This window comes from Aedes albopictus, chromosome 3 (genome assembly GCF_035046485.1).
Source record: "Aedes albopictus strain Foshan chromosome 3, AalbF5, whole genome shotgun sequence".
Taxonomy (NCBI): domain Eukaryota; kingdom Metazoa; phylum Arthropoda; class Insecta; order Diptera; family Culicidae; genus Aedes; species Aedes albopictus.
In genome coordinates this window covers 90,504,444-90,516,568 of record NC_085138.1, presented here as the reverse complement: position 1 = coordinate 90,516,568, position 12,125 = coordinate 90,504,444, and the positions used below count along the sequence as shown (strand labels likewise).

Sequence of the window (12,125 nt, the reverse complement as noted above, 5' to 3'; positions counted from 1 at the left end):
TTTATTGCAGGAATGTTGCAGTATAATTCCAAGAAAAAAAAGAGTAACATTTCCCGATATACACAAAGTTACGACTGCTTGACATAAACACAATAAATTATTCCACTAGAAATGTCCTGGAAAATTTCCACAACAATGAAAAGCTTCGAAAGAATTGCCTGTCAAAGTTTCTATTAGAAAATAACCAGTAGTTTAAGAAGATATTCTTATGAGAAATAATGCATGAAATATTTCATAAATTTCACAGAATTTCTGTTCAGATTCACACACATTTTTAACGATTTTTATCAAAAAGTTTTTCGGATATTTTAACAAAAACATGCAGATTACAAATAAATGAATAAAAATCAAGAAATCGATCTGAAAAATTGTTAGAATTCAAACAAAAAAGTTAAGTACAATATTCAGAAAAAACACCTTCCAGGTTTTCAGTTCGAAATTAAAAGTATTTAGGTGTTTCGTCCAGGATTTTTGGTAACTCGTATGGGAATTTCGTATAATAAACCGTCACAAATTATCTCAAAATAGTCAGATCTTTATAAACAAATCTTAGATGTTTAGGGGGATTAGGGGCATAATGGACACCCTAAGCAAATGAGTACGTTAGGCCTGTATAACAGAGTAAAACTAAACATATTATCAGTTGACTTAATACTTTAACCCTTTATAAGGCAGTAGCAACTATATTGCCACCTTATACACATATTTTTTTCTGTTCGTTTAGAAATTTTTTACAACTTCTGGTTTAACTGATGGACACATTGGGCCTTTGTGAACACTTATGATTTTTTTTTTAACCCATAACAAATATGAATGGGCTTTTTTAAAACAAAATGTCTCTCCAAAAACTGCCATTTTTGAGTGCATGAAGGTTTATAAGCTCGAAATTCTGTTATGGTGAGCGAATTGAAAATCGAATGATGGGGAATGAAAGGCCTATGTTCCTTTTACTTGTGGACAAAATTTCAACTTGATTGCTTTATTACTTTTAGAAACTCAGCCTTTTGAAAAAATGTACTATAATAAATGGACATGTACTAAAATTGCCATATCGTCCAAAATAATTGACCAATCGAGTTCAAATCCACACAAGTAACTCACGAATATTATGGCGATAACCTGTCAAAAAATCAGCATGATTGATTAACGCATCATAAAATAACAACATTTTAAACTATGTTGACAAAAAGTTCAAATTTAGACCATTTTTTTCATACAAAATCGACCATCAAATTTTTTGAAAATAAAAACGTTTTTGTTCATTACACCACATGTACTTTATATTCGAATGTAGGTTCTCTCGGCCTTATAAAGGGTTAACTTGTTTCCTTCGTGTTTCAATCATTTACAGCAAGCAGAATGTCTTTATTGTGAAGAAATAATAAATTGTAAATCGTGTGTTTTTCAGGGCTGGCAGGAAAGGTACGGGGCGAAATGGACACCCCTGCTTATTTTATGCTAATTCTTCGGTTACATCGACCAGTTAAGTAATTTGCCTACGGAGATCAATACCAAGATATAAAATTCCATCTTAGATGAGTTTACATAACATCAATGTTAATTAATTAAAATTTAGACTAAAATAATCGGATTGATTTTTTCAAAACTCTCTAAATCGCCTAACAGTATGCAATACGCGTACATCCATTCGTAATTGCCAGTGTTCATTTCGCCCCGAATCGACTATAATATTAACCCTCTAATACCCAATCCCGCCTTTAGACGGGGTATAGTTTGAGCATTATTGTAATTTTTGTTTCGTGAAAAATAATTTTTTTTATATTTTTGGCTGATATGAAGGACTGTTCTGTATATCTCAAAATGGTTTTTGGTGTATTTTAAAGCGTATTTACATTTTTTAAAAATCATTGAAAAATTGATGTTTTTGTCACCTTTTAGAAGTCATTGTTTATTTTGTATTGAATCGCTACAATTAACATATTTTCAATTTTTCCCAAATCACTCTATCTTTGTTTAATAGTTTAAGGGAATCGAATACACTCTAAAATTATTTTCCTTAAAATTACACGGAAAATAAAATTTTCTGAGAAAAAATTTAAAATAATAATATTTCAACAATAATCATAAAATCTCAAAATGTTTTCATCTCAAAAAATCCGTTCCCCAAATTGGCTTCCAGGAAAAATATAAAAGTGTGGGGATGTTCAAAAATAAAAATTAGAAAAATCAAAAACTGAAATTCACGAAATCGAGAATTAAAAAGAATCACCTTCCAAAACATGTTTAATTCGATTTTAGACGACGAAACATGATATTTAGATCAAAATCAAAAATTTGGGTATTAGAGGGTTAAAATTGTTATTTTGAGTAAATTCTGATCAAAAATAAAATACTTCATCCATTGCTAAATCTCCGTATACATGTAGATAAGGTAACAATTCACTTGTTTTTATGGAGGATACACTCCAACACTCGTAATACCTTATTTGATGCTGCTTCGAAATTATAAGAATTTCACCATATGAAAAACATATTTCAATTTCATTGATATTTTGGTTATTTTGAAGCAATATACATGGTACTATTGAAAAACAGAACCATGACTTGTTCCTTTACACTTATGCATTAAAAGTTTAACATAAAAGTCAACGGCTTCGTCGAAAACAGGGGTGTCCATTACGCCCCTAATCCCCTAACTGTATTTTCTGAATGTTATTCTACGATTTCTCCACATGTTTCCTAATAAATGTCAGCAGAACGTAGATCCTACTATTCGTTCATAGGTTTAGGGCAAAACTAAATGCATTTCCTATTTTTTATTTTTATTTTTATTTTTTATAAATAATGAAGCAATATTTTCCAAAAGTCAAAATCCATACACAAATAGAAAAAGGATCCAAGTATCTCCTAAATTTTTAACTCAAGGAAAATGTATTTCAATTTTAAACGTTTCGAAAGAAAAAATCGAAAAATGTGTATTGTAAAACCAAAAAAAAAACATTTTCAATTTGGTAAAAGTTCAGGATATCGATTCATCCTCTAAATGCGTATGGAAACCGATTTTGAAAATATTGGTCCATTGTTTAATAAACGAAAATCGAAAACCGATACATACATAAATGTTTGCCTTAACCAACAAATTCTAGGAATGCTTAATCCTAAATAGGGAATCGCGCTACTTGGGCGGTGGCTTCTATATTCGTCTGTTTTCCACTATAACTCAGTCAATCTTGAACCAATTGACACAATTCTTGGAATGCGGTGAGATAGGTATAGTATCTACCCGTGTACAAAATTTCAAGTCAATCGGTTCAAAATTGACCGAGTTACAGTGGAAAACAGACGAAAATAACAGACGAAGAAAACCACCGCCCAAGTAGCGCGATACCCTATAACTATGAAAATTTTTCAAAAATTAAATTGAAGAACACCTACAGGAGTCCTTTGAAGAATTCAACCATCAAGAGAAGAATAATTCAGCTATCAAGGATTCTTCCAGAAAAAAAAACATGTAAAACTTCCTCTGGGAAATTCTCTTTATATTTCTAGCAGAGGCTCCACACTGAGGCCTTTCTTAGCCGACTACTTTTATTTTAGAATTCTTCCAAAAATTGTTAGAGTTGTTAGTTTTTTGCTAGATTTTTTTTTCCGAAATTCGTCCACAGGTTTCTTTATGAAGGCCCGAAAAGATTCCGTTTAACTTAAATTTTCTCATTTCAGTACTTCAGCCAGATTTTTCAGTTGAGTTTGTATCTTAAAATCTTTCAAAATACAGTCAGGTTTTTTTACGCGGGGGATACGTACCGCGTAAAAATAAAACTCAGTTCGAAAATCGAAAAACTGCGTAAAAAAAGTCTCACCATTTCTCTACAAGTCATGCAAAAATAAGACGAAGAATTTTTTTTTTTTGTATGGAGTTTTCATTTACGCGGCCGCGTAAAAAAAAGACCTGACTGTATTCCTTCTGGATTTTTCAAGGATTTTTTTTACATTTCTTCGAAAATTTATTCAAAGGGCATATATCCTGAGGGATTACCCAAACTCCTGTAGATTTTTTTAAATTATTCCAGAAGTTACACTTAGAAGTAATCAGCAGCTTCGCTCAGGAATTTTATTAAGAAATTCTTTTCCGAAATTATTTTGAGAGTTTATTCAAAATCTAGACATTTAACTAAATACTTGCTTTGTTTAGAATTTTTATTCCTAGGGATGAAATGTAGTATGATTTCCTCGACTAAATTCTTCAAACAACTTTGATTGAGATTCCATTGAGAATTCATTACTATTCCTCTTAAAATTGCTCTTAAATTAAAAAAGAACTCTTTTCACTGATTAATAAGGAAATTAAATAAAAATACCTCTAGATCCTCCTGACATTTCTCCAGAAATAGACGTCTTCAAGAAGTTTTTCCAGGGAAGGCGAATGTGTAAATACCAAGCTGCGAGTCCGTTTTGCTTCATAGAGCGAGCTTATGAAAATCTTAAATGTATTTGACTGACATTTTGGCATCCGTACTTTTTACCTATAGCTAAAAATTCAAAAGGTTTTTTGATGAATTTCGTTAGTTTATAAATAAAGATCAATGAATCAATGCTGGTTGCTGTCATTGTTTTTTTTTTTACTTATTTCGTTATGTGTCAGATCATTTTTTTCATAATTTTCAAGATGTAGTTTTTCTCCGTTCCTGAGTTATGACCAATTTTGTGCAAATTAATAATAGAGATGGTCGAAAATCAACCAACATCTTCCAACCAACAATTTCCACAAACTTGGTCATAACTCAGGAACGGAGAAAAACTACATCTTGACAATTTTACAAGATATGAAATTTCCTTTCAAAAATATATTTTTTGGGAATTTTTGCGGACTTCGAAAATAGTGTTTCCGACTTTTCCAACCGATTTTCCTCAACAGTGGAAAATTTTGTGGAAAACAATTTCCATTTTGTATTTTTTTGAATTGCTGAGAAAATTTGCTTACGATTTCACAAAAAAATGTGTCTTTACTTATTCGTTTATTTGGAAGGCTCGGGCGCCCCATGGACATAACTGAGCCGAAATCATTTGTTGATTTTTACAATATTTTTACATTTTACAATATTTACTGCCTTAATACTATGATAGTTTGTGAAGCCGAAGTACTCGTGGCTGTTTCGAGGTTAGGAATAAAAAAAATAAAAATAAAATTAGGAAGGAGGGATTTAGGGGTCATAAAATAAATTATTTGCTAACTTATACTAACAACATTGATGGGATAAAATGTCCTTATCTGTAACGGAACCAAAAAAAAGGGATTTATGATAGGCGACGACAAGAAGAGGACAAACGGAAGGGGACAGCGACAGACAGGGGCGAACAGCAAAACCAAATGGCGGACAACGAAAACAAGGAACGTACTACATCAAACTCTGACATCAACACGTTTCAAAAACTGATATATGAGATTCATGTATTCCAAATCAAGTCCTGCCAACACTTCTCTAACGGGTTTCTGTTGTTTTCCTCGGACCCGGAGAATTTCATGCAGCTCAGATCTGACCTCACGATACTCATTGCATCCCCACACGACATGTTTGATGTCCTGGTAAGCCACGCCACAGACACAGAGATTGCTTTCTGAGAGACCAATACGGAAGGTATGTGCGTTCAACAAATAGTGGTTGGACATCAGCCGACACATTACACGAATGAAATCGCGGCTTAAATCCAACCCTTTGAACCATGGCTTCTTCGACACCTATGGAATGATGGAGTGCAACCATCTACCCATCTCTCCATTTGTGTTGCCAGCTGATCAAGGTCTCCTGACGGGCCAATGCAAAAAAATCGTCGAAGGCGATTTGACGCTCGTAAATATCGCCTTCGCTAGCGCCTACCTTAGCCAGTGAATCCGCTTTCTCATTGCCCGGAATCGAGCAATGTGAAGGGATCCAAGCTATGGTGATGGTGTATGTGTGTCTACGATGCTTCGTTCTAGAGTTATGATTTTTCAAAGTAGGTGGTGTCTGTGGAAAATGATTGTTTTCCACTGCAGTTTTCCGGAAAATGAGGCGACCCTGATTTTTTCTATTTAGTTTTTGTTCATATGTATATGAACCCTACCTGTGAAAAAAAATTTCATTAAATTCTGAAAACCTTGGTACCAATTTGTACGGTAATAAAAAAAATCCCTGAAGCTTAAATGACCAGTTCATGTAGGTATGTGCGTATTGAATGGAATAAATGAAAGTTAAATTCATAAAAAAAGTCAACATTCTTCGCTGAGAATCAAACCAACTGGTTCACATTCGTATGAAGCAAACTGAAACTGCATTTTTTTCATTAATCTATCTATCACCTACAAAATAATTATGCAGGTTTGTCCCGAAATAATAAAAAAATCAGCAAACTTGTGCTATTGAGCAATAAGAGTTTTTCTTTTATCTGCTTTATTTCTGTTGTATGTTAACTGTTTTTATATTGAGTTTATACTAATACATATGTATGTGTGCAAATAAACTTCACTGTTCACATCTCAAATAGAAGTTATCGCAAGTAGTTTAGCAAAGCTATAACCAAATCTAAAGAGTAGTTCTTCCAATTGGTACAGAAAAAGTGTTGATTTGTTGAAACATCTAAAAGTTCTTGAAAGACTAATTTGGGCCACTTCTATGAAAATACTCACTATTTTGAGCTTCGTCAAGAATAAATAAATACGCAATGGTGTTTGCATAGCACGATTTTTTCGAAAACGAGTAAACAGATTTATATCATAACTTTTACTTCTGTGCGGTACACGCCACGTTTTTCGATTACGAAGAGATTTTTACAATGTGTACCAAAATTTCGTAATATTACTTTCGTGCTGAAATATTGAATTGTTTTCTTTTGTAAATTTCTTCTTTTGGATTTTTAGAACATTTATGTAAAAAATAGCAATAGCATTAAGTAAGTATCACAAATTCCTAGGTGGCGAGATGTAAAGATTTCGGCTGCAAATCGGGCATTTTTCGGTCTGTCAAACCAGCTGAAGTCTCGGAGGATGCAAACGAAGACAAAACTCGCGTTGTACAAGTCTCTAATTCTTCCGGTCACTTTAAACGGTCATGAAACGTGAACGTGTAAAAAAGTTGACCGGAGAGCTTTTGGAGCCTTCGAACGTTAGGTGCAGCAAAAATTACTCGGCGGTAAACTGGAGGACGGCATCTGACGGCGTCGCATGAACTATACGAATCGTGCCAAGTATATAAAGAGATGGATATAGTGAAGCGAATAAAACGCGGCAGACTGCGGTAGGCTGGGCACGTAGCTTGTATGCCGGAGGAACGACAAGCTAAAATCAGACTCAGCAGAGAACCAGGAAGGGGTCGTTGGCTTCGTTGAAGGCCACGCACATGTTAGATTTTTGCAGTTGAGGACCTAAGAAAACGTTCAGGGCGATTATTGGAAGCGATTGGCCCAGACAGAATCGAGACCAGTGGAGGCTGATAATTAATTTGACGTAGACTCACCACTACGAGTTGTGGACTATTAAGTATCACTGGCTCTAGAACATGATTGGCACAATCCTCCAACGGTCGAAAGCTTTTTTTTTTAGTTTTTATTTTTGTGTATTTTAACTTAGATGCTAATTCTACACTCCGGTCGAAAGCTGTTCTGGCCACGTCCCTGCGACAGCTGAGGGATGGGAAAGGAGGATTAGTTGGACATCCAAAAAAAGTATGTAGGAGACCTCTACGTCCTCTCGGGCTTATGTGTCATGGGAATTTAGTTATCGTTAGCGGAAGGGTTAAGTCCAAAGGATAAGTTTAGCCAATAAAAAGATATATAGGAACAAACTCATCAAATTATATGAACTCCAGTACTCTCCAGACGAAATTGTTGACTTCCATTTGCGTCTCCCGGACATCCAGTAGCAATACCACCAAAAATTACAAGAAATCACGCGAAAATTAAGACGAACTTCAGCAACCCCAATGGGAATAAGACAAATTTGCGGAATGAATAGCACCACCAGTCGTTTCTCAATTCGGACAGCCATATACAAGACAACGTGGAGCACAGAAAACTCGTAACAGTTTTGAAAATGCAGCCGCTCGCGCGCACTGCTTGCTACGGTGTTCATCCATACGGTTTGAATGGTGCTAAAATGAAAGAAATCGGTTGAAAGTTGCCGAAATTGCCCTTTTCTGTTGCGCGGATACGGGTTATAATTACGTACTTATACTTTATAGTGATTAAATTTCAATACAACAACATATGACGACACAACACATAAAATAGGGCAGATACAAACATCTTTTATTACAACATTAAATGCCAGTTATAAATAGTTGTAACCTGTTGTAACATCTGTAGGATGTTTATATGAATAGTTGTATCAGAAATGATTCTCCAATTTGGTTGCCCTGTGCACACAGTTGGTTATAATTCTACCGGTTCCATTTACCACTTTCGCTTTCCCCATCTCATCAAAATCAGGAAGTGCAGTTCGTACGAGATTCACATCAAGATAAAATATCAAATTTCGCCTCCCGTCTATAACACCAACCCAGCTCATCTGATTATACGCAGCATGACGGTGGTGGTGCTGCTGACGGGCTAGAGCAACTAGCTATATAGAAACGAAAAAAAAATCTCCTCAACCAAACTAATCCCTTCAACCCTTACCCGGGGATTACCGTAATCACATCCCCTCGGATAAGATCACCGGAACGGAAACGGACAGACAGCCATTCGGGGCTTCATCCGATTTAATTAGTTTCATTTTCTTTGCACTAATTCGCTTGATTTCTTCTCTCTTCCTCCGCGACAGGACTTCCCGAATCTGGTGAACCGGACCTACCCGGATTCGTGCTGCGCGGCGGACATTGCCGAACAGATCAGCATATCGCGGAGGCCGCTGGCCTCGGCCGTGGTCTACCGGAGCGAGGAGCAGCTGGACGAAATGACGACGACCAACCGCAACTTTAGTGATATCAGCGACGTGTGGAGTCTGATAACGGCTCCCAGCAGTAGTAGCAATAGTATCGTTATAGGAGGCAATGGCAGCGGCAGCGGTGCCGGGCTCGGGAGTAGTATAGGTGGTAGCGGTAGTGGTAGCGGCATCAGCAGTAGTAGTAGCAGTTCGATTGCCATGAGCAGTAGTAGCAGTTTAGGCGTTCGAAGCAGTAGCACCAGTAGGGGAGGTGGAGGCGATAGCGGAGGTGGCGCCGTCAGGACGATCGTGACGTGCCGAGCGGTATATCCACAGGTGAGTGTATCTGATGAATTGCACATATTCAAGATCATTTTTTTAGTAAAAATAATTCTCCATATTTAACCAATATCCGAGTAACAATATTTATGAAAAATATCATCTCAAAGAGGTCTTAGGATATCCTGCTACGATTCACGCTTCATATACATGAATCTCCATTGGTCTCATTCGAGAGTTTAAAGCGAAAATAATCTACGTCGATAGCAGAAACTCGCGTAATAATCATGAAACAAGCAGAAATCCTGCCTTTTTTAAATCAATTCAATTACCGGCCCTGTCCGACTCAGATTTTCGACTCAACCATCCACTTTACATTGTGCACACAGCCGCTTACCGGTGGAAATCCGGTTAGCACTTCAACCGGAAGAAGCCCAAACAAAAGTGCACTCTGCTGTTCGTGGTTCAAGTCCCATCACGGTGCACGGTGCTGACAACGACTTTCCACCAGTTCGGGGACTCGTCTCCAATAGAAATTGCAACAGTTCCATCAGGCAGCAGCGCTTTGGACAATAGATGAATAAATGAATACCGAGGATAAAGTCTTCAGCATTTTCGGATTTCTATTTCTAGTTATTCCTATTGAGGCCCCCAATCCAGGCGAGCAACGCCGCTCAATATAGCCTGTGTATCATCGAATTGACAAATGCTTATTCTGCTGGAATTTTCAATTAATTTGATGGAATTTCGCTCGGGCAGAAAGTTGGTCGTTTAGGACCGGGAGAGCATTTAAGCCAGATTTGCACCGGATGCGACCAGTTCGTGGCTGCTGGTCAAGAAGACAATGAACTCGCTTGTGCAGCTCAGGATGGAAACGCTTTGCTAACCGTTTTCTAGGAAGCAGCGTATATGCTGAGATTATAATTCTCCAATTCATGAACTATATAAATATCAAAATAGAGTATTGGCTAACAGAAAAACTTGTAGTTAGAAGGCACAGAATGTTGCTAATTGACAAATTTAGAAATGAATTTGCGAAAAATCGCGTTTTTCTGGGATTCGAACCCACGGCTCCGTATTCGCTAGACCGGCGCTTTAACCAACTAAGCCACAGAATACAGGTTTATTGATTCTGCGGAACAGAAAGCCAAACTGTACCCGAGCCCACACCATGAACATCACTTTTTTCACAAACCATCCTTTTTTCGGCATGGATTTTCCAATCCACAACACATTGTTTTTATTTGAAGCCGAGACTTACTCTCGCACTCAGCATACCTAGCCAGTTTGCAATATTGGGTCAAAGTTGTATGAGAAAATTGAATTTTGATCGCATCAACCCGGAACAAAGCTTTTTTGGACCATATTAGCGCCCAAAACAACTGTGCAACATATGGGAGCGATTGGTTGCGTCCCCGTATTCCGCATTGCAATTGAAATTTGTATGGGAAAACTCACTTTTTTGCATTTTTCTCATTTTCATTTTCATTTCATTTCATCTGTATGACCTATGACGTTAAGGTATTGCTTTGGATGTAACAAAAAACTTTGTCGAAGACCGCAAAGCGGTTCGAAACCTGCGAAAAAAAGTTATAACGTACAGATTTTCATGGACGACATGTAAAATAATGGCAAAATGTTATTGCGACCATAACAAATTGCAAATGCTCCATAGAAAATCAAAAAGCGCTCCATAAAGAATGAACAGATTATCAATGAAAATGTGCAATGTTACCCTTAAATAATTGATTACATTCCATACTTTATACAAAATGAACCGGTAAAACATAAAATTCTCTCATTAAAAGTACAATTTTGAATCAATAAACAATACAACATGTTCCATAATAAAACATAATGTTATATGTATAATAAAATGTAAATGTTCCATAAAAAATACGCAAAGTAAATTGAATAATGCTCCATAGATAAACTAAATTGCACCATAAAAAATTTCAAATGCACCATAGAAAATAGATAAATGTTCCATAAGTAATATCAAACTGCACCATATAAAATATGATTTGCTCCATTAAAAATTGAAAATAATCCATAGCTTTAAACATCTGCACCACTAATGCAGTGCAATGTAAAGGAATTCAGCACTGCTGAATTTGATTAGATTCATTCTTTAAGGAGCGCTTTTTGATTTTCTATGGTGCATTTCTAGTTGTCTATGGCTGCAATAAAGAATAACATCAATAATAAAATCTCATTTTTGGTCTATATTACCAAACGAATAATTTTTTCACAAGCCTCTGATCAATTAACGGTCTTTGACAAAGTTTTTCGGCATATCCTAGGCTATACTTTAACTTCATAAATTATATGGTCATAGACAATTTTTTACAAGTTATGAGAAACACGCAAAAAGTACGTTTTCCCATGCAAAATCCCATACAAATTTCAATTGTAATGCAGAATACAGAGATTCGAAAAGGAATTTGTTCCAAAAAATCGATCTTGTTGACCCAGTCTAGTATACATACACTGTAAAAAAATATTTTTTTTTTAATAATTAAAAAAATAAAACTCAAGAAACAAATTAATTCAGAACAGGCATTTTTTATTTTTTAAAAGCAGACACGTAATGCAGTATTATACTATGAGCCACGATGGAAATATGATGGACAAAACAGTTAAAACTAAAAAAAAATGGCTCTTTGAAAATTATTGAAATACACTTTAAGAATTTATTTTTTCGACCCGTATAATTACGGATTACGGGGATTTCACGGGTGTCCCATAGTATAACGAGGGTTCCAAAGACGCTTCAAGGGGCTTCAAAAGCGATTTCGGAAGTTCTCAGGAGCCTTTAACCTTCCAGGACGCGCGCGATAAAGCAACCGAAACTGCACCGCGCACGCGTTATATACAACGTACGAGGTTTTTTGGTGGTGTTGTACTTTTTACAACAGCGCGCGCGCTGAAGGGTTAAAGGGCGTTACAAGGAAATTTAAGAGCATTTTAGAGGCATTTCAGAGAGTTT

At 36.0% G+C, this 12,125-nt stretch overlaps 2 protein-coding genes across 3 annotated transcripts in view; one reads left to right on the top strand and one right to left on the bottom strand.

The window, feature by feature from the left end:
- LOC109423702 (pseudouridine-5'-phosphate glycosidase) overlaps positions 1-12,125 on the bottom strand; it is a 520,698-nt gene that overhangs the window by 369,707 nt on the left and 138,866 nt on the right. The gene's annotated exons all lie outside the window — the stretch shown is intronic.
- LOC109423689 (uncharacterized) overlaps positions 1-12,125 on the top strand; it is a 125,419-nt gene that overhangs the window by 92,734 nt on the left and 20,560 nt on the right. For both annotated transcript variants that reach the window (XM_029873087.2, XM_029873078.2), the window contains exon 8: positions 8,756-9,193. In XM_029873087.2, coding sequence (XP_029728947.1) covers positions 8,756-9,193 — 438 coding nt within the window. The remainder of the gene's footprint in view (positions 1-8,755; positions 9,194-12,125) is intronic.